The sequence below is a fragment of the Paramecium tetraurelia genome (genome assembly GCF_000141845.1).
Source record: "Paramecium tetraurelia macronuclear, complete genome".
NCBI classification, from domain to species: Eukaryota; Ciliophora; class Oligohymenophorea; order Peniculida; family Parameciidae; genus Paramecium; species Paramecium tetraurelia.
This window is the reverse complement of record NC_006058.1, coordinates 397289-420042: the sequence shown is the minus strand read 5'-3', so window position 1 is coordinate 420042 and position 22754 is coordinate 397289. Positions and strand designations below refer to the sequence as shown.

General features: G+C 28.7%; 10 protein-coding genes across 10 annotated transcripts; 3 read left to right on the top strand and 7 right to left on the bottom strand. All coding sequences in view use genetic code 6, as the record gives it.

Moving 5' to 3' along the window:
- Nucleotides 1-58: 58 nt before the first annotated feature.
- Nucleotides 59-1929, top strand: PTMB.189c (Phosphatidylinositol-4-phosphate-5-kinase). The annotated part of the gene is made up of 5 exons (XM_001346977.1): nucleotides 59-170; nucleotides 196-964; nucleotides 990-1265; nucleotides 1288-1494; nucleotides 1518-1929. 5 exons carry the CDS (start codon nucleotides 59-61, stop codon nucleotides 1927-1929), a joined length of 1776 nt encoding a protein of 591 aa, XP_001347013.1.
- Nucleotides 1930-2025: 96 nt separating this feature from the next.
- On the bottom strand, nucleotides 2026-2583 carry PTMB.188 (hypothetical protein). Its single annotated transcript, XM_001346976.1, has 3 exons — nucleotides 2026-2205; nucleotides 2232-2437; nucleotides 2460-2583. 3 exons carry the CDS (start codon nucleotides 2581-2583, stop codon nucleotides 2026-2028), a joined length of 510 nt encoding a protein of 169 aa, XP_001347012.1.
- A 146-nt stretch (nucleotides 2584-2729) lies between these two features.
- PTMB.187 (SNF1-related protein kinase) lies at nucleotides 2730-4069 on the bottom strand. Its single annotated transcript, XM_001346975.1, has 4 exons — nucleotides 2730-3633; nucleotides 3660-3745; nucleotides 3768-3955; nucleotides 3979-4069. 4 exons carry the CDS (start codon nucleotides 4067-4069, stop codon nucleotides 2730-2732), a joined length of 1269 nt encoding a protein of 422 aa, XP_001347011.1.
- A 737-nt stretch (nucleotides 4070-4806) lies between these two features.
- Nucleotides 4807-5111, top strand: PTMB.186c (Cyclin dependent kinase regulatory subunit). Its single annotated transcript, XM_001346974.1, has 2 exons — nucleotides 4807-4915; nucleotides 4942-5111. 2 exons carry the CDS (start codon nucleotides 4807-4809, stop codon nucleotides 5109-5111), a joined length of 279 nt encoding a protein of 92 aa, XP_001347010.1.
- Nucleotides 5112-5159: 48 nt separating this feature from the next.
- On the bottom strand, nucleotides 5160-6437 carry PTMB.185 (Molybdopterin synthase sulfurylase). The annotated part of the gene is made up of 3 exons (XM_001346973.1): nucleotides 5160-5571; nucleotides 5597-6057; nucleotides 6081-6437. The coding sequence occupies 3 exons, from the start codon at nucleotides 6435-6437 to the stop codon at nucleotides 5160-5162; spliced, it is 1230 nt and encodes a 409-aa protein (XP_001347009.1).
- A 132-nt stretch (nucleotides 6438-6569) lies between these two features.
- Nucleotides 6570-11511, bottom strand: PTMB.184 (hypothetical protein). The annotated part of the gene is made up of 4 exons (XM_001346972.1): nucleotides 6570-6983; nucleotides 7015-7155; nucleotides 7183-7441; nucleotides 7466-11511. 4 exons carry the CDS (start codon nucleotides 11509-11511, stop codon nucleotides 6570-6572), a joined length of 4860 nt encoding a protein of 1619 aa, XP_001347008.1.
- Nucleotides 11512-11708: 197 nt separating this feature from the next.
- Nucleotides 11709-13595, bottom strand: PTMB.183 (hypothetical protein). The annotated part of the gene is made up of 1 exon (XM_001346971.1): nucleotides 11709-13595. The coding sequence occupies one exon, from the start codon at nucleotides 13593-13595 to the stop codon at nucleotides 11709-11711; it is 1887 nt and encodes a 628-aa protein (XP_001347007.1).
- Nucleotides 13596-14364: 769 nt separating this feature from the next.
- Nucleotides 14365-18398, bottom strand: PTMB.182 (hypothetical protein). Its single annotated transcript, XM_001346970.1, has 2 exons — nucleotides 14365-14753; nucleotides 14780-18398. The coding sequence occupies 2 exons, from the start codon at nucleotides 18396-18398 to the stop codon at nucleotides 14365-14367; spliced, it is 4008 nt and encodes a 1335-aa protein (XP_001347006.1).
- Nucleotides 18399-18924: 526 nt separating this feature from the next.
- Nucleotides 18925-20996, bottom strand: PTMB.181 (Succinate dehydrogenase). The annotated part of the gene is made up of 7 exons (XM_001346969.1): nucleotides 18925-18990; nucleotides 19017-19180; nucleotides 19209-19858; nucleotides 19887-20267; nucleotides 20297-20623; nucleotides 20649-20866; nucleotides 20892-20996. The coding sequence occupies 7 exons, from the start codon at nucleotides 20994-20996 to the stop codon at nucleotides 18925-18927; spliced, it is 1911 nt and encodes a 636-aa protein (XP_001347005.1).
- A 28-nt stretch (nucleotides 20997-21024) lies between these two features.
- Nucleotides 21025-22750, top strand: PTMB.180c (Phosphatase regulatory subunit). The annotated part of the gene is made up of 4 exons (XM_001346968.1): nucleotides 21025-21498; nucleotides 21527-21800; nucleotides 21823-22022; nucleotides 22049-22750. 4 exons carry the CDS (start codon nucleotides 21025-21027, stop codon nucleotides 22748-22750), a joined length of 1650 nt encoding a protein of 549 aa, XP_001347004.1.
- Nucleotides 22751-22754: the final 4 nt, after the last annotated feature.

Sequence of the window (22754 nt, the reverse complement as noted above, 5' to 3'; positions counted from 1 at the left end):
TCCATATTTGGCAATTCTTTACCCCCTTCCTTAAAATATCTTGATTATTTATAATATAATGGATTAATCAATAGTGAAACTAAATACAGAATGTGAAGACATTCAACAGTCATTCCTTTCATCTCCAAGTGAGTACTTCTCGAATCAAAAAGATGACTTAGTTGAAAAATGTCAATTCTCTTATAAACTATTCAGCGAAACCAATCCCAGAGATCAAATCGCTTAGAAGATTGTTAATTTTCAACAAGAAAAACAACAACTGTAATCGATCCAACTTATATAGTCTCTACTTGATAGAGAAATTAGAATAGTACTTCATTAAAGATATAACAACCTTACTTGAATATGTTGAGCAATTAGAATAATCATACAATACCTTATACAATGGAGGATTCAAAATAATCAATGAGCAATTGCTTACCTACTTTGATTACGAGAAGGTGTAAAAACTAAATGAAACAATTAATCTCCTGGAGTAGAGATGGAATCTACCCTAAATTAAGGAAGCCGGCAAGTAATTTGAAAAGGTCTTAGGATTATCTAGTTTGAAATGCATGCTGGAAGAACATGTTAGAGATCAAACTATGGTACAGTTCTTTTTACAAAATTAAATACACAAACCCCCAGTTGAGTGTCTATTCTTAAGGAGTAAAGAAGTTGATAAATTGAATGAATCTGATGGGATTTACTTTGGGGAAGTATTGCAATAAATGAAACATGGATTTGGAGTTTGCATTAGGGGTTAAGCCATTTGGTAAGGATATTGGAAACACAATCATATCATCTGGGGTTAGTACACTTTCGAAGAAAATGGATAGAAAAAAATAATGTAAGGGTGTTTCAAGGACGATCTGCTTGAAGGAGAAGGAAAATGTATTGCGTTTAATGGAGATACAGTCTAAGGCTAATTTAGAAGAAGTAGAATATAAGGCAGAGGTACTTATAAATTTAGCTATGGAAATATGTAAGATAGAAATTAATATATTTAGATATGAGGGAGATCTAAAAAATAATACGATAGATGGATAAGGTTCCATGAAGTTTGCAAATGGTGATTAATACGAAGGGGATTGGAGAAACCATTCCATTTATGGTAAAGGCAAGTACACATATAATAATGGGGATTTTTATGAAGGAGATTTTGTAAATGGAGACAAGGAAGGAAAAGGAGTCTTAAGATATGAAAATGGTAACATATATTAAGGAGAATTCAAAAATAATATAATTCATGGATTGGGAGAGTTTAAATTTGTTAATGGAGACAAGTATATGAATCTTTAATTCAAGATATAATGGAGAATTCAAAAATGGGTAAAGAGACGGAAAGGGAAAATATGAATAAGTGACTGGAGAATTTTATGAAGGCTCGTTTGTTAATGATAAAAGAGAAGGATTTGGAGTTTAAAAATATTCTAATGGAGACATCTATGAGGGGTAATTCAGAAATGATAAAAGGGAAGGATAAGGAAGATATAAGTTTGCTAATGGAAATGTGTATTATTCTTATTAAATTTTAGTTATATTGGAGATTTTGTTAATGACAAAATTGAAGGTAAGGGAAAAAAGAAATTTGTTAATGGCGATGTTTATGAAGGAGAATGGAGCAATCAACTTTTCAATGGTAAAGGCTAATATAAGTTTGCTAATGGAAACACATATATTGGAACTTTTGTGAATAATAAAAGAGAAGGACATGGAGTTTATAAATTTGCGAATGGAAATATCTATGAAGGAGAGTACAAAAATGATAAAAGAGATGGCAAAGGAATATTTGTTTACGCTGATGGAAACCGAGAGATTGGAGAGTATTTTGAGGGCAAACCTTCTGGAGAACACTAAGTCTATAGGGGAAGATAAAGCAGTCCTTTCAAGATTAATAATTATAATTCTGGTAAACTGGATTCTACCTTCATTACCAGCAGATTTTGATTAAGATTACATGAGTTTATAATTTAATTATAATGACTTGAAATCAATTTTGTATTGTGAGTATGGATTAATAGAATTAATTATTCTTATAAAAAATCAAACTCGTTTGTCAAAATTGAAGCTTTAATTTATATTAGCCTTTGTAGTACTACTGTTTGCTTTCTTAGTCTTTTAACCTCCTGCACTATGATCTCTTGATCCTTTTCTACTATTTAATTTTAGCCAGAGTTAAAATGGCATTGATTATGGTTTTGTGCTGGCTGGCATAGACAGATCCTAAAAGTCTAAAATAAAATATTTACTCCGTCAATGTGCAATGATCTTTTTTTACTATCAATATTAGTGGTATCTACTAAATTGATTGGTTTATTTTCTTTTTTTTTATCATAGGTAGAATCGAAATTTAAAATTGAACCCTTTTGATTTTTTGTAGTCTTACTATTTTAGGGTATTTTCGGTTACGAATTACCTCTAGGAGCTGTTGGAGTGCCTGTCTTTGTAGATGATTCTAATATTATTTTTCATTATACTTAGATAATTCAATAATTTATTCTGATGAGCAGGAGAAGCTGTGCATACATTTGATGATCTTTTACAAGTGCCCAAAAAAGTTGTTTTATTTAAACTATCATTGATTTAAATGTCAGTGGTCATCTTTTTATTGTTAGTCTATTGGAAGGATTAGGACTTTTTTTCTTTCAAAGAAGAATGATTAATCCTAAAAATGATATTAATTAGTTACTTCAATTGATAACGATGAATTTTAGTAGTTTTTAGATCCATTATTAGTTGATCTTGTATCATCTGAAGGAAGAACAGAAAGTCCTCTTGTTTAAGTATGGGATTTATTATTCGTCTAACAAGAACCAGATCTATTATGAGTAAGAGTTTTCATCATTTGGCTGTCCAAAAGACTACTGATTGGAGCTAAAAATAAATGAAAAAAGTCTACGTTTCTATGGACGAGTTGCAGGTTCTAATAGTTTTTCATTGAAATTGCTTGAATTGATATCGGCAACTGATTTTCCACCATTAATGAGATGCTTCTTTAAGATAAGGAAATAAGCTGTGGTTAGATTGTTGTGTTTGTTTGCATCAAGACATTTCTTTATGTAATCTGAGTTGAAGCCTTTGGTTGCTAGCTAATCAACTATTGCATCATCAATTGGAATTCTGCTGTAGCCTATTATAATTCCTTGAGGAATGGATTGAACTCTCTTATACAACTTAAACCAGGGATGTTATTTAATTTACTCCAGATTAAATCGTTTAGAAGGATCTGTGTTTAAAAGTCCTTTTAGAAATGATTACCCATCTTATGAGACATGGGAAGGTATTGTATATTGTCCTCCAAGTATTTTCTTATATAAATCACTGGTGTTTTTATCTTCAAAGGGTAATTGACCACAGATAGTAGCGAATAAGATGACGCCACAAGACCAAATATCAACCAAGATACTTTGGTATCTATGGCCTGCTATCATCTCTGGAGCAGCATAACAAGGACTACCACATGCTGTTTTAAGCAACTCTCCTTATTTATACGTGTTGGATAGTCCAAAATCCACTATCTTTATTTGGTTTTAATGATCCAATAACAGATTTTCTGGTTTCAAATCTCTATGAACAATATTTAGTTTGTGAATGTATTCTATGCCTGAAATCAACTCTTAGAATATTCGACAAGCTTCTATTTCATCCAATCTAAGAAATTATCTTGGAATATTTACTTATCGTTCTTTACTATATAATCAAAGAGTTCACCTTTATCACAAAATTCCATCACCAAAAAGATGTGCTTCTTTGTTTCTATAATCTAGTTTTAATATTGATATTACCTCATATAATTAAATTACATGGCGATGGCGAATCAATTTTAAAATATGTATTTCTCTTGAAACTCTCTCAACATCTGCAACTTCTACTATTCGTTCCTTTTCCAATATTTTAATGGCCACCTTCTCTCCAGTAATCTGATGCAAACCCAATTTAACTAAACCAAATGTGCCAACTCCAAGAGTTTTAACTCTAATAATTAATACTCCAAACCTAATTAATAATCTCCTATGATCCTTGGCTTTGATGTATCTTTATTATTTAATGAAGCATTCTCTTTATCTGAGTTTTTCTTTTGCAACATAAATCAATATCGTTAAAATATTAATATTTAGAACTAAATTAAGAACGAAGTTTCATAACCTTTTAACATCCACCCTCACACCCACTCTAGTTCTCCCATTTGCAATTGCACAACCTTAATAATCTCTCTTTATCAATCTGTGAAAATTAATAAAATCAACAAACCTAAATATCATTAAAATCTTGAATATTCCTAGGCTTATTACTGATCTTTTTTAAGCGAATTATGATTTTTATGCCCCATGAATTAGTTAAAAGTGCATAAAAGAAACCTTTAGATCAATTTATTTACTCTAAATTTGTTATTACGATTGAATTACATCTAAATTCTTATCTATAAGGTCAATAAATGCTCTGGCGTAAATGAGTTCTATTTATTATTTCACTTTGGAATGAGACAAGTAATTAAATCAAAATTTTAAATATCTTTTTTTGGTTTAAATTTATTAATTCACATAAATACTCAAAAATCAATTATTTTTATGTTTAAATAAAATATATTGATTAAATTTTAACCTACTTCTTTAGAATGTCATTCATTTACAATATAAATCCTTTTTGAAGTTTTGCAATTAGAATGGAATACATTTGATAGATGGATTTGATTCATTTTGCAACAACTAATAAAGTATTAAAAGTATATGATTAATACAATTGTGTAATATATTAAGACATAAAAAAGAGAGAATATAAAATTTATGTGTTAACTATTTTAATTTTAAATTTTAAATTATATCAATGCCTCATTATCCTGAAGAAATCGAATATTCCGATAAGTACTTAGATGACTACTATGAATACAGACATGTCATTCTACCTAAACATATTTTCAAAAAAATCACAAAAGGTACAATTTGAATTTGAAAATGCTAGGGAAATTATTAAATGAAATGGAATGGAGAGCCTTGGGAGTATAGTAATCGAGAGGATGGTCTCACTATGAAACTCACAGACCAGAACCTCACATTCTTCTCTTTAGAAGACCAAAAAATACAGATCCAAACACTGGATTACCACCTCCAGGATTTAGTGCTCCTTATTGAATATAAATTAGTTAAATCATCAGATACATGTATATACTTAAATTCAATTCATAACAACGGCATTTTAGGATCATATAACTTTGCATATAAATCTATTCCTCCGATAATATTATATATATTTGGTGTTTTATCCTTTAGATATTCACAAGCCAACCTTGAATTATTACCTCTTCTGCACATGATGTAGATTTCTTTATCCTTATATTCTTCAACTTAAAGTTAATCAATTTATGAATATGGAAGATTTGTGAATCCATCCAATTTGATAATGTTATATTACGAGCTTGGCCTGACATCCAATAAAGCTACTTTCTCACTTCTTTAAATCTATAGGAAATCTTTCCATTCAATCTCTTTATATCCTCCTCTATAAGGAATAGATGAGCTACAAATAGTCTATGCAAAGGATGCATAATCATAGTCATTTATTTTTATTTACTTTTAACATGCTATACAATCCCTGAGTATTAATAAATATTAAATACTTCTGTTATCCTCTCAGCTTTACAACTTTATAGACATCCCTTAATCCATCTATTAGTATCATCTTTTATGATAAAGTCTACTGTCCAATAATTATTTTAATAGCCTGCAATGCTTCTATGAGTCCAATCAACCCTGGCATAACTCCAAATACTCCTGCTTCATTGCAATTCTATACAGTCTTAGGACATTGTGGAAATAGACATCGATAGCAAGGTCCCTACATTCCATACACTGTTATCTAACCCTCCCATCCAACTGATGAACCTGAAACCAAAGGTTTATTTAGATATATTGCTGTATCATTAATTAAATATCTTGTTGCAGGATTATCAGTAGCATCCAATATGACATCGTAATTTTAAAAGATTTCTATTGCATTTGCAGATGATAAATGATGCTTATAGGTAATAACATTCACTAAAGGATTAAACTCATTAATTTATAATTTTGCTGATTCACACTACGATATTTGATAATGAATACCTTATTCATCCCTTATCTATAATTGTTATGAATTATTTGACGATGTAAGTTTGATACATCTACACTATCACCATCAACTAATCCTATTGTTCCAACTCCAGCTCCAGCCAAATAATATATTGCAGGAGCTCCTATACCTCCTGCTCCTACTATCAATACCTTTGCAAGATGAATCTATTTCTAGCCTGTCAAACCTATCTCAGATAAGATCATCTATCTTTTGTATCTATTGATGTGTTCATATCCAAATTCATTATTAATTTGGCTCACCTTATGTTAAATAAAGTCCTCTTCCTATTCGAATTCAATCTTATTCTACTTCAGAAGGTTTTACAAGTATTCAATATATTCTTTCATAAAATATATAAATATAAATATAATAATTTTTCAGGAAATATTGAACTTGGATATTTTTATACTTAAATAAATACGAGATAATTGATAGGATTTATAAATATGAATTAATATAACAATATTCAATTAAGTAAATCATTTATTCATTGATTTTATTAAGGATTTTACAAATCTACGTATACTCTTATTTTCTTTAACTACTTCCAATGGAATCATGTTGAGCATTTCGATTGTTTGGTTAATTTAGGTATTCAACCCATTCAAAAATGGAATCCAAACAAATAAAAAAATGGACACTAAAAGTACTATAAAGATTATTAATAAGATTAATTGAATGTTTTATATGTTATCCATGCCACTAGAAATGAGATCTCTTTCATATGTAATTATATTAGTGATTGCATCATAAACATAATTGTATAAAGCCCTATCGATTTCAAAAAATTGAGTTGCATTTAATAACATTGATTTTTGAGTAATGTTCTAATAAAAATTTTGAATATTGATTCTAAAATATTCCAAAAAGTAAGATTCAGTGTTATACATTCCCTAAAGTAAGATATTATGAATAAATAATTACTAATTATAAATTTGAATTGATAATTTGCTAACATTAATCGACTTCAGCTGTTTTGATTATTTATTCACAAAGATTGCCATAGTAAATATTGATATATTTGTCTCTGAATGCTTACAGTTAAGATAGAATATCAAAATTAAACTAATGAACTCAAAATATTATATTTACCGAGCTCATCTTTTCAGCATTCCCTGTAAAGATGGTGAGATTATTGATTGCATACTCAGAAACTTGGATGCCTTTGATTTTGGTTGTGTAATCAAGCATCATTAACTTTTAGATATTAATGTAATAACCATAATTATTGATCGAGTATAAACTTTAATAATATTGAGGCAAAAGAAAGTTTATCTATGATTACTAAGATTGACTTCCCAAGATATTATAGACAGTGAAAACCAAAGTGAAAACTGAAATAACAAAAAATCTAGATTATTATATATAAATATACTGGACAATGATGCCTTGATTGCCTTTAATCCTATTTTGTCTATATTTCTTAATGATTTTTTTTCTGTTTTAAGTTTACCTCAATAGAATATCAGATTCATCCTCATCAGGTGCTTTTAAGACTTCAATCTTTTCTTCTTGGAACTCCTTTTCATCTTCTGAACTTTCAAACCCCTATTATTCTTATTTATTTTATAAATCCTCTATGCTTACATAACTTTTCAAAAATCTGTCACATTTCTTATAAAGAACATCTAAATGATAGGTTGGAATATCCAGAAATAGAAATAGAATATTTTCTCTTTAGGTTTTGATTTCAAACATAAGAAATATAAATTTGACCATAGCCATTACTGATACAAATATTGATGCAGACAATAAGATCAAGAGATTCACTTATGGATTATCCATGATATCTTTGATATTATCATAGGTAGAGCTTGAAATATCACATATTTGCTGGTAAAGCACATCAAAGTAATTATGGATCACTCCTTAATAGTAAATATTATCGAAAGTGATGGATTGATAGCTGGTAACTGAAGAATTTAAAGCTAATGAACAAAACACCACTAAGGCAGTTTCAAGTCTTAAAGTGTCATCGTAATAGCCATTATCCTTGTAAAATCTAAATGACAATTCATCTTAAAATTGTGATTAGAAATTTAAATAATCTATTGAATTCATAGCAGAATTGAAATCAATAACAGAGGCAGCTGAAATTGATATATCATTTGCTATTTCAGTAGTATTGTATGTATAGAGATTGGCTGAATAGACAGCCAAATCTAAGACTCTAGAAGTCAATCTATTGATTTCAACCAATTAATTATTTATTAATTATAAGACATCGACGTCTATTCTATAATTGGTGAATTGTTCAGAACAAAAGTATTGTTACAAACTTGTCATAGCCAATATGAATACAATCCATAAAGATGAATAAATCTTAAAAGTTGTTATTTCTGGGTGTCTGTGGTGAGTCTTCAGGGCAATTTGAATCAAATTAGCTGAATTATTATAAGTAAATAATTTGTAGTCATCCTCATCTTCAAAATTGTTTCCTTAATTTCTGAACAACGAATTCTCCTCTTCCTCATCTTCTAAAATTTATAAAAACAATTATTCCTACTCTTCATTAATACTAACTATTTATCCATTAATGTATCTCTTGGTGATGATGCTTCCTGCTAAATCAATTGAAGGAACACTCTCAGTTTCTGCATTGCATTATTTAAATAGATCTCTAATTTCATCAACCTGTGGATTTTCATATAATTCTTGCATATAACTAAATAAATTGAGATCGACATCTTAACAATCTTAATTTCTTAAAGGTACTTGACTATCTTAACTAACATTCGCCAAATTTGTGATTTTTTATTAAGAGGTGGCTTTTTATATCAATTCTGAATCTGGATTGCTAACACTGCCAGTATTTTATGCTCCCTTCTTTATCATATATTTAAGATTTGCTTCATTTTTTTCAATCTTATCGAGACGAATTACATAGTATCCAGTGCGTTCACTTTTCTTCTATTCCTCATCACTGTCATTTGGATTGTGGAGTGGCAAGACTATTTCTTTCACTTGGCAATTGAAATAATAGAATCCATCTTTCTTTGGGATTTTAGAGAAGACATCTTTGGCATTCTTAGTCAATACATCGGCTATGTAATCATTCAATTTAATTTTGTCTCCTAAGTTTTTTATTTCTAATTCAAAGAAGGTTATGGCACTAGAAGACATTTCTAGAATCTAAGAGGATTTGTCAACAACAAAATAGATTTAAGTTCTTAGAGTAGCTTCCGATTTGAAAGTGGCAATGTATACAAGGGAGTCTAAATGCAATGTCACTTAATATGTTAATGGAAATAGATATCCATTTTTATGTTTAAATAACCTATTTTAATCAACATCCAGATATTCACTTTCTATTCCTACCTCCTATCTTAAATTAAGTACAAAATTATCAAAAAAGTTACTCATATATTTATCATGATTCTCTGCATATTTTTAGGGCATTAGAACATTTATCTTCTTTCCTACTATTTCTTCTTTTGTATATCCAAAATAAGCAGTAAATAATGAATTCATTTATAATATATTACCTGTGTCTGACTTCTTAGCACTAACATATATAAATGGGATTTAATCGGTTTCGAAGTTGATCATATCTTTATGCACCTATTAGTTTTTTCTTAGATGTTCCTTCAATTATCTTGCTTTATTCAATAGATTAACCCCTCCCTTAGAGTCATTCATAACATGAATCATGAAATTACCAAATACTTACATGGTTTATGGCATATTTGAATTGATTTTTTGCATGTTCTCATAATTCTCCCTAGCTTCATTAGTAACTCTACTAATTCTAGCACCAATATTCATTAACCTTCCTAAATCAGGTTGATCCTCCTTTAATTCAATCCAAAATTCCTTATGTAAATTAGCAGAGAACTTCATTTTCTCTTCACATAAAGATAAGTAGTTTTTAAATGCAATTGCATTTACAATATCATCGTCTTCTCCTTATTAAGAATTCATCCCCTTACTCCTGATGTCTTTTTTATATCGATATATGATAAACTCCTAATAAAGAGCTGGCTTAGTATATTGAGCAAGTTCAAATTATTCTAAAGCCTTAGATTTATTGTTTCTTCTCTCTATCAAAAATAAAGCATAAAAGATTCTCAAATATGTTGAATTTGGAAACTTCTTCAAACCTTAAACGAACATCCTATCTAATTCTTAGATCAATCCTCTTATAATTTCATCAATGTCATTCTAACCTCCCTTCTTCCTTTGTTTTAACTTTGTTTTTAAGGGACAATCATCATAATTGCAAGTCTCTTTGTGTTTTTCTATATAACCAACAAGTAACATATAAGAGTTTCTATCCTTATCTTAATTTTGTATTAGTTGCAACACATATCTGATGTGACTCCAAATTTACTCTCCACTTCTGAATTTCGTTTAAGATTTAACGAGTGTCTCAATTTTAGATTTCTTCGTCAGCAGCATTATACTAATTATAAATGGAACACCTATCAACCAGGCAATAAATCCTCCAGTAAAATCAGTAGATTCCAATATTTTACAAACTAATAACATGAAACAAGCCCATAAATAAAGTGTGCTACATATGCAATAAAATAATCCAACTTAAAAATCGTAGTAAGGATCGTTAAAATTGTATTATTTAAATAGCCAAAGTGATAAAATAAAGGAAGTGATAACCATAATCCATGCTTGTTCAGGATAGTTCGGTCTAAGTAAACTAAACATCAATTAACAAGTAATTTTATTTGTAATAAATGCCACTTCTCCATTTGAATCCTGTCTTGCAGATCTATCATTTGTATTCATAGCTGGTTCAAAAAAGGCATATGCAACAATACTGCAAATAATTGAAAAAAATATGATGAATGTAAGATCTAAAACAGCATGAAATGTGTGCCAGTCTTGCCAACATTCAACAAAAATGTTATTGTAACCATATATGATGTATTTTCCTGTGTCTGGATCTACGTAGCATTACAAAATAGATGTCAAGGTCTCTGTGATAGGTAGAAATCCTACAGTTACCACAAAGGAAGTAATCTTCTTTAATAACAACAGTGGCCAGAGCCAATAAAATCGATTACGAGAAAATGAGTAGGAAACATAAATAATGTCTAGAATGATCAACAAAATAAAAAATAGCAATATGTAGACAGTCATTAAAAGAGATTCATAAGTTAAACTTGGAATGTAATTGCTTATTTGAAATAAGTTTTAGACTTGAGTGATAAATTCCATAAAAGTGTCTTACTTCCAAAGGTAATAGATTGTAACATAAAATGGAAATTGATGCATCTGAAAATAATCAAGAGCATTGAAAAAATAGAATCCAAACATTCCCTCTTCTTCATCTTCACTATTACGAATAACAAAAAGAACTTAAAAGGTAGTTAATTTTAGTTGTTCTAAGTAATAATCAATACCTCTCTTTTAGGTGCCCATCAATAAAGCATCATCAATTCCCTGTTTTTCTGAATCTTACATATTAAATCAAATTTAATAATAAAAATAATAACATAATTTTTTCATTTCCTCTTTTTAACAATACTATACTTGTTTGATATATTTTTAACCCTAGTTCAAAATAGCAAATAAAATCAACATACTAAAAATAAATATATTTCATTTTCATACAATATTATTTTAAATAAATCAAGAGTTTTAAAAAGAATTAAAAATACTCAAAATCTTCCCTAATTGGATCCAAATTGAGAACAAGGATATTATTTCTAAGTAATATCATGATTAAACATCTTTTTTTTTTGAAAGTATTCGAAAATGGGCTTCTCCTATTAGTTTAATTCTTATATAAATTCATCTAAATTTTGATAAATAAGAAAAGATAGTTTAGTTTATTAAGAATTCATGTACAAATTAGTCCCTCCGGAGTAATTTATAAATCTATTCTTAAATTGTAATTTATTACATGGGCCCAATTAACTTATCAAGTACTAAGCCATGGGATACCCTAAAATATTAAATTAAAATTATTATGGTATATGATTTTACACTGTGGGTAATCGTGATTCTTAACTTTAACACATGCTTTGTTTTTAAATATGGGGAAATAAATCCTCATCCATTAAACTAGTAGACTTATAGTTATCTTTCTTATAACCTTCAAACATTTATGAGTATGCATGAGTCAATTGATTTATCATGCTATAATAGTTTTTCGAATTCCAATTTCTTTTTTTATGATGAATTGCTGTTTCTATATTATAAAATAGCTCCTTAATAGAGGCTGGGAGGTACAACTTAGGATGAAACAATCCAAATTTCAAGCATTTTGGATGAGCCTTCGAATATTTTAAAGATATTAAAATCTAAAATCCGAATGGAGCACTTTAACTTAGGATTTTCTCATCCCCATAGATTATTGACATTAATATTTTTATATACTCAACCAAGTTAATGATTATAGAAATTAGCTTTGCTCTGTCAGTTTTAATTACATCAGAAATTGCTATTTATCTCCTCTTAGGATTACTTTATGCTTAAGTCAACAGCAAGTCTTCACACAACTATTCAATAAGCAATAATGGCTAAATTTCAATTGCTTCGAATTTAATTTACCTATGGGAAATTTTAAATTGATTCAATATATCAAAGTTCAGATTGAATATGTTATATCCCTTTTGGATCTAGTTATTGATACAGTTCAGAAGATGAGTAGGACATTAAAGTGATTTTCCTTTCGAAAAATACATTTTGATAAACTTTAACAACTAAATTTGCTGAGTTAAGACCTAGAGTGAGATTCTGGCATAGGTTGACTAAGAATAGTCTCTTTGCTCTATCTATTAGATTAAGGATTCATATTTATCTTCTTTTAATTCTTCAAATAGCAAAATTACAGAAGGGTCGAAAGTTTTAAAATAAACTTGAGTTATCTTGAATTTTAATTATTTAGTTTTGCTTTCATTCTTATCTATCTCAGCATAGTATCTCTCGACTGCATGCTCATCCTTTTACTATTGTAATAATCTGATTAGTGTGTGCTCCAACTTTATGGATTGAAAACTTTGTCTTTCTGATTCATAGGGAATTGCTTTCATTTTTCTTAAAAAATCTCGAAAACATTTGTCATCTTGAATGTCGAGCTTAGCTTTCATATTGCTATTTATTTTATCTAAACTTAACTATCCTTAGTTTTTATCAAATTTAACTATGACAACCCAGGAGGGAAGTAAATCTTAAATAATATTTTCATACTAAATTTATGATTGATAAGCTACGAAATATTACCTGCTTCCAGATTCAATTGAATATCTTAAGGCAATCATAAGCACAGTTATCAAATTATGTGTGATCATTTCATAAATTTGCACATTATTCATTAATATAAATGAACAACTTTAACAAAGGATCTAAAGACCAGTTTACATTATAAATTTATTACCTCTAACATAAATTACTAATTTAAAATTTAAATTTACTTAATTTTATACATGCCAAACTATAGCCGATGTACCATTGATTCGCTTCTCCCCCAAATAATCTATAGAATTCACAAATTAAGCACATAAATATTTAGTTGAAAGTAATAATAATTTCCACTCTTTCATGGTATTTCCTTAGGAAGAATAAAAGTGTAATTTCTAAACTTAGTATAATACACGAAATTATCAGAGGTAATAAAGTTCTTGTGCTGTTAAACTTGGAAATCATGACTGCTAGGTATACAATAATAAAGCAGAGTAATAGTTAATATCTTTTCTAATTCCTATTGAAACACCATTCTTTATAGGCATCTTCCATTTCCAGAGAATGGAAAGTTAGACTAAATGTTTTTATCATTTTATAAATAAAATATAATTTAGAAAGAGAGCAAACTAAAAATATATGACTAATTCTCAGAGAGTGGAAATCACATTCATATGAAAATTACAAAACCTCTTCCAAAAGAATGATTTCTTTCAGGCTTATACCAAAACAAGAATTGAAAAATATTATATAACATAAAAAATATATAAAAATTGAAAAAAAGTACTGAGTCTTTTAAAGTTAACTTTCTATTCAATTTAGTTTCCGTCTCCAAAATTCTTCATTGAGTAATATAACAAAAATCAAACTAAAAATTTAACCATCACATTGATTAAAGACTACTCTTAAATTCATATTCTACACCACTGATAAAGTCGTAAAAGTGAAAGTAGTATTAAATCCGATAAGCTCGCTATTCAATTCAAAAATAATTGATGATATTAGGCTTTTAATATAAATTGTAGGAGCCAATGTACAATAAAAATATTCAATACATAACAATTAAGCTAAAACGAAACAAAAATATATAAATTATTATAATAAAACTAATTTTTAAGTAATTCATACTATTCACCCGCAGTTTACTCTTTCAGTAATAATATTGTTTATCATATTAAAAATTTGGTTTACATCTAATTGATCAGGATTCATAAATAGAGTCTCGAATCTATCCAAATCTTTATTATTTGTTTTTTTAATTGTGGTTACAGATATGTTTGGCTCTAAAAACTCTTCAAGATCTTCAGGACCCAAATTTAGAATGTTCATTGACTCTGAAAATTTAGCAATATTTTTAGGTTTATTTTCGCCCTTAATCCCAACCTTGGCTTGGTTACCCTTATTTAATTCCATATAATTCTCTCTGTATATACGTTTTAATAAGAAAATCAGCATATTGACTTAATTTTCAAACTTCTTGCTTCCAATTTTCCCTTATTCATTTTTCCTCATTTCCTTTTCTAAAAATATTAAAAATATATTTAACCTAACTCTGATACAGTTTATGCATATTTAGAGGCATAGTCATTCTTATAAATTTCAAATTCATTTGACTTCTCTTCAAACTTCTATCTAAAATGCTTGATTGCTTAATCTTTTCTATTGATTTCATCTTTTAGTTTCTTAACTTATTAAATTAAATCTGATTTTTCAGTATCATTTGGTTTCTAACTTTAAAGCTAATCGATTTTATCTCTTAATTCTTTTATGTTAGCATCCTTCCTTGTATTGTCCTACTTAAGTTATTTATTTTTTTCTTATATACTCTTAATTTCATCTTATATTTATTTCTCTTAAACTTTCATTTGATCATATTTCTCTTTGAACTCTTTGAAATTGGTGCTTTACCTTTCATTATCTCTATTTATTCTTTTTAACTTATCATTTTCTGCCAATAATTCCTCATTTTATTTTTTTATTTTTTCAACAATTTATTTTTGATCTTCCCTATCTCCTCTAAATTAATCAGCTACATCTTTTTTCCTTTATATCTCATCCTTCAATTAATTAATTAATTGATCTTTTTAAGTAATAACTTCATTGAGAGCTTAAACTTTGTCTTCAGGTACAAATTTATTTTAAACCTAATTTAATTCATTAATTATTTTTTGATTTTCTTATTTGTATTGCTTTTAAAGTTCTTGAATTGTTTAATCCCTATTCTTAAGTAAATCTTGTAAATATGAAGTTGATTAATTAATTTTTTTTAATTCCTATTCATAAATCAAATTAGCTTGTTTTAATTGATCAATCTTTTATTCAGCTAATTTCAATTAAATTATATATTGATTAGATTTAGACTCAACTTCAGCCACCTTGCCTTGTTGTAATAGCAAGGTAATAGGTACTTATTCATCAGATTTCTATTTATTTTATTAAGATGGTTTTGTTGTTGTGGATGGTTTTTTAAGACTTGGAATTTTAGGTTTATGTTTTTCAATTTTTTTAGTTAAATTCTAATTTTCTGTTTGAAGAGTGACTAATTTATCAGATAATTCTTTGAGTTATTATTTTTATTGGTTAATAGTTTACTATAGTTATTTAGTTTTATCATTATTTTATTTCTACTTCTACATATTCTGAGCAAGTTAGACAACATTATCATGGTATGATTGAATCAACTCTTTAAACCATTATTATTCTTTAGTGGGATTTAAACTCTTTTTATAAGCATCATTCTAATTGAAATATTAATTTTATCTGCATTACAATTCTTAAATATCTTAATTGAACTTCTCACTAATTAATTCCATAGTATTATCCTATCTTTCAATAATTTCCTCATATATTTCCTTTTGATTAACAATTTCAGTATTAATCTTTTGAATGATTTCAGAATTTTCTTCATTATCCTTAATTAATACATCAATCTTTTATCTAAGTTCTTAGATTAATTGTTTTCTTGATGTTTCAACCTCTTGATGATTGGTTTTCAATTATTCAATTTCAAAATTTTATATATAACACTTCTCATTTATCTCTCTTCTCTCATTTGTTAATAACTTAGCTTATTCTTGATAAACTTAATTCTATTCTTCTCTTATGTTAAGTTCAAGCTTGAGTTTATGCAATTCTGCATTCTTTTATTCAAGAGTCCTTTTGAAATCATCATTTATATAACTTAATTTAATTTCCATTTATTCGAGATTTCCTTGTTATTATTAAACAAGGGAAGCATACTCTTAAATTTATTAGTTCAGATGATCAATTTAATAATCCTTTTCTTAGAGCTAATTAATTATCTTGTCTCTCTCTAATCTCATTTCAACCATAGTTTCTTTGAGTTCATTGAGATCATCAGCAAGGACGGGTGACTATTAAGCTAAAAGATCTTTTGCTTGTCTTTATTACAAAAATGTACTTTTTGTCTTTAGTTGATTGAAATCAAATTCAATTTACATTTTTTATTATCTGGAGTTATTTAATTCTTACTCCAATTCTCTAATTTTCTACATATATAAATCAGTTAATCTTCTTTCTTCTTCGATATTATTAAAAGTAGGGGCTGCTGTTTTATCGACTGAAGAATTGATACTTTTACTGTTTCTTCTCTATTTTTCTTTCTATTTCTAAACTAATTTTTCTATTTTTTCTTACATACTTCTAACTTCTCTTATTAAGGCATCCTCTCTTTAAGAGTATTAATCTCTTTAGACTTTGAGTTGATCTTATGCGAATAAATATTGCTATTCTAATGATTTGTTATCCATTAATAATTAATCAATAGATGCTTTATGCTATTAACATAATTTATTCATTTCTAATTGTAATTCACTTTATGTAATTGACTTCTCTTTCATAATATTATTAATTTGATCTTAGAGACATAATTATCTATCTTAGAATTACTTTTCGAGGTTATCTCTTCTTTGTAATTCAACATCTGTTTTTTCTTTGAGAACAATGAATTCACTTTTTGTTTTTTCTATGTCAATTTAATTTTACTGATTAATCTTCTAGAGTTTTTGATATTTGAATTGTAATTCTTACATTTATTCTTCCTGTTAAGATAATTATTGTAATTTTTAATCTAGTTTATATTATGTTTCTTTTAACTGAGTATTTGTAAGTTCGTTCTCTTTTTTTAAATCATTAATAATTTTTTTTAATTTTTAGGCATCATCTTAATAAGCAACAATTTCATTTTCATAACTACCTTATAATTTATTAATTTCTTCTTCCCATCTCTTTTTGGCTTCTTCTTTTACATCCTATAAACTATTAGCTTATTTTAATGTTTATTCTAGAGCATAAATCTAAGACTCATATTCTAATCTTTCCTTTTTAATTAATTCATCTTATTCCTTTAATTTTTTGATTTCTTATCTTAACTTTTCATTATCTCTTTGACTTTTCCACAATTCATCTCCCAAATACCCAGCTTATTTGGTTTATTCATCTACTTACTTTTCTAGCAATTGAGATTTGGATAATGTATCATTGCATCTTTTTTCTAATTCTTTCTTTGACTTTTCCAATATTTGATACTCTTTTTTTAATAGATCATCTGTTAAATTTTTAGATTGATTTGATGAAAAATTTTAACTTGATCCTTGTTAGTGGATAAGCATTTCCTCTAAGCGAGCATTCTCTTCAAGTAACTTCTCTTCTCTTAGTTTAAGTTAAGTAATACGAGCATTCAACCTATCTACTAATTCATCTCTAGTTTCTTCAACTCTGATGTTTGAATTCTATAATCCACTATCATTTAATCTTTTTGCAATGATTTCAACTTCATCATTCATTGATCTATTAATCAATTCTAATTTCTTATTTTGATCAAGCACGCTTTCATATTTACGATACAACATCACATAACTCTCCCTCTCAGGTTAATGCTGATTGAAATATTACTCTCTAGCTTGATAGTCTTAGATTTTCATCTATAATCTTTCATTCTCCTTAACTAACTCTTTGAGTTAATCTTTGGTATTACTGTTGAATTACTGTTTCTATAGTTGCAATCTTAAATCCTCAATTTCTCTATCTTTCTCCTCAATCATTAATAAAACTCTTTGACTCCTAAATTCAATATCCTATCGTTCCTATTCGATTAAGTGATTCAATAACTCCTTGATAGAATTACCATCCATCTCTTAGTTCATAAATTGTTCTAAAGCATCATTAAGCAACTGGTTTTATTAAGTTAGATAGTTGACTCTTTGTTGAAGTATTTTATTTTCTTCTGCATTAAATTATTCACTTCTAACATTGCCAAATGTCTATAAATTTCCAAATCCTGGTGATGTCATCGTCCTATTTTGGACATCTTAATCAATATATTAATCCAAACGATCTGAATCACATTCAAAAGTAACTGCAATTCTGCAATCTAAATTATCTCCTTTTATGTAAATAAAGTCCTCTTGAGCTTCAACATTCCTTAATTTAACCGTTACTACAGTAGCCTCCCCTGGAAGTAGTTAAAGGGCAGTTGGGGCTATCTCATAATTTTTGAAAAGCCTGAATGCAAAATTAAGCACAACCTTCCTATTGTTCTTGACAGTAATCTAATAATTATATATTGGTATACTGTCTTTTCTTGTCCAATTTTTTTAAATTTCAAATGTTTTGGTGTAATCTCAACTTCTGTCATAAATTTTGTATTATATATATTTTATTGTATAATTATCAATAGACTCTCTTCTTAGGTGGCACAGTGTCGAATTCTTTAGGATCCTGAGTTTTTGTGATGACCTATGATTATATTAATGAATATGTACATCTCTGTAAGTCAATTGAACATCTCCTTACTTAGTATCTTGAATTCTAGCGAGAGTGTGTTTCATCCAATTTTTATCATCTCTGTCTGGAAAATCATCTCTTGCATGAGCACCTCTGGATTCCTTTCTATTAAGTGCTCCTTCGATGGTCATTTTTCCTTATACTAGTATTAGATCTAAAATAGTAAATACATAATAAGTTCTCTAATTCTAATCCTTCAACAAGATCAGAATTCCAAACCAATCCCTTATCTTTAATTCTAACATCATCCTTTCTTGAATAGATTTCCTTAACCTTTTCCACACCTTCTTATAGAGTCTTTTCAATTCTGAACACAGCTGCATGTTTCTACATGGTTCTCTATAAATCCTTTCTAACTTAAGCAATAGTTTATGATCCTTCATGATGTCTAAGTCTATCAATTCTAGCGATGGCAGCTTCTCCAGCATTCTTGGGAAGATCTGGCTGTTTCTATCCAGGCTTCCATTTTTCACCAACTAAATTGGCTGCCTATCTTCCAAAGACAACAATATCTAATAATGAATTGGCTCCTAATCTATTTGCACCATGAACTGAGGCACAAGCAGCTTCACCTGCAGCTAATAGTCCTGGAACGATTTAGTCTTTTCCATTAACTTGATTTAACACTTCTGTTTTGAAATTTGTAGGTACTCCACCCATATTATAATGAACAGTTGGCAATACTGGTGCTGGTTCTTTAGTAACATCAACTCCAGCAAAGATCTTAGCTGCTTCACTGATACCTGGTAATCTTTCATGTAACAATTCAGGAGGTAAATGATTTAAATGTAAATAAATATGGTCTTTTTCTGGTCCAACTCTAGGAATAATAATAATATAATAGTTACCCTCTTCCTTCTAAGATTTCTTTAGTCATAGCTCTAGAGACAACATCTCTACTAGCCAAATCTTTAGCAGTAGGAGCATATCTTTCCATAAATCTCTCACCCAATGAATTTCTAAGAATACCTCCTTCTCCTCTACATCCTTCAGTCATAAGACATCCAGATCCATAAATACCAGTAGGATGGAATTATACAAATTCTAAGTCTTCCATGGGTAAACCAGCTCTGATGGTCATACCACCACCATCACCAGTGCAAGTATGTGCTGATGTGCATGATTAGAATGCTCTTCCATAACCTCCAGTTGCAATGACTGTATATCCAGCTCTAATTCTATGGATTGATCCATCTGCCATTGACATGCATACAACTCCTCTGCAAGCTCTACAAATTTATAATAAATATAAAATTACCCTTATTCATCCATCATTAAATCTAATGCAAAATATTCAACAAAGAAAATGCAATCGTAACCTAAAGCTCTGCCGAACAGTGTGTGTAACATAGCATGTCCAGTACGATCAGCCACTGCACAACATCTATAAGCTTATCCTCCTGTTCCAAACTTCAAACTCTAACCTCCAAATGCTCTTTAATAAATTTTGCCTTCAGGAGTACGAGAGAATGGTAAACCATAACTTTCCAATTCATAAACTGCCTTAGGGGCTTCTTTGCACATATAGGTAATAGCATCTTGATCTCCCAACCAATCTGATCCTTTTATAGTATCATATGCATGCCTATGTAATTTGAGGTCATATATACCATCTCCAATCGTCTTCAGTCATATTACCTAAAGCTGCATTAATACCTCCTTAGGCGGCAACTGTGTGGGATCTAGTTGGAAATAGCTTAGATATGCATGCAGTCTTAAAACCTAATTCAACTAAACCAAAGGCGGCTCTTAAACCAGCTCCTCCTGCTCCTACAACTACTGCATCATAAGTGTGATCGATGACTGTGTATTTATCAGTCAGATGTCCCTTTTGGCATTAATTTTAATATTACTTGAGATGGTCCTTTTTCTGGTTTATTGTTGGCAACCACAGCAAATCTATTCATGAGTTTCATTGCTTATTGTCTAAACAATGCCTACTTCGTGATAGCAAACATCAAATTAAAAAGATATTTTAATTATTTTATGCTTTAGAAATCGTATTCTGAAGGAGTTGGTGCAGGTTTCTCACTGGCAGAGAATGTGAGATTTTAGTTGTCAAAAACAAGGGTTAATGACCTCTTCATTAGATGGCTGACGTAGCCTCAAACTTAAAAGTTAGTACAACAACTAATCAAAGATGCCAAAGATGGCAAATAAAATAATCTGATTGCTCAACCAAATGCATTTTTTATTAATAAAATGGCAGTGTCTGGTGTATCATAGAGCGCTTTGTTTAGCTCACCAAACAAAAAGACTTAGGGACCTGCATCGCCGCCAAAAACAGACCCATTTCACGATCTGAAATTAAGAATACCTGAAGAGCTTTCATAATCACTTACTCAATCATAAATTTTGCAAAAGAAATGTCATGTAGAAAAAGCGTAGAATTACGAATAAGTTCCGCAATTCTATTTCCCAAATCAAGAGATCAATTTGTAATTATAATCTGAATAAAATGTAAATTCCATGTATTTATTAATTCCAGAAAATCATCAATGAAATTTTTGGGAAATCAGACTTAATTGATGCCACCCATTTCGAATAAATTACAACAATTTTATGTGGACTTTGCAAATACACCACCAAAATTTTAATGACTGCTATTGAGGGTAATGCTACTAAGATAAGTAAATCTGGGTTTTTAAAGTATTGGAATTAACATTTAGCTTAAAAAGAACCAAAAAATAGATGCTTTTAGATTTTCAAAAAACCAAAAAATGATTACATTGAATTTGAGGATTTCAAGCCTTTCATGAAGAGTACATTCTCTTTCCTAAATAGTTTTGCTTTAAGAACATCCTGGATTAGAATTTTTGTAAGCAACACCTGAATTTTAAGAACGATATGCTGACACTGTCATTCACAGAATATTTTATCATTTATGTAGAAAAGACAATGGTAAAATTACATGGCGAGACTTTAAACAAAGCAATCTATTTGATATTTTAGATTTAGTAGCAAAAGAAGATGATATAAATAAGGTACCTTTTTATAACTCCTTAGTTAGATTAGACAATATTTTTCATATGAGCATTTCTATGTTATCTATTGTAAATTTTGGGAATTGGATGGAGATCATGATTTTCATATTAGCAAAGAAGATTTCTCTCGTTATTCTAGTCATGGACTGAGTAGAAAGGTAGTTGATAGAATATTTGATTAAATACCTCGTAGGTTCAGGAGTGAAATAGATCAGAAAATGTCATACGAAGATTTTGTCTACTTTATTTAATGTGAGGAGGATAAGACTACAATTCAATCTATTGAATATTGGTTCAAAGTTATTGATTTAGATAGTAATGGTATCATAACAGGATTTGAAATGGACTACTTTTATGAAGAATTGAAACAACGAATGGATTGTTTAAATCATGAGCCCATATTGTTTCAAGACTTTGTTTGTTAGATGGTAGATCTTTTGCATCCTGATAATGATATTCTGTTTAAAATGAATCATTTTAAACAGAATCTATCTGTTTGTGGAGTTTTCTTTAACTTTTTAACTAATTTAAATAAACTTGTTGGTTATGAAAACAGAGATCCTTTTCAAGTAAGAAATGACATCGTTGATCATCCAGACTTTACTGATTGGGATAGATTTGCATTTCAAGAATATGTTAGGTTAGCAATGGAGGAGGAGAATTAAGAATAGGGAGAGGTATTTGAAGGAGACAATATTTGGGATAATGATGATTAAAAATAATTATGATATA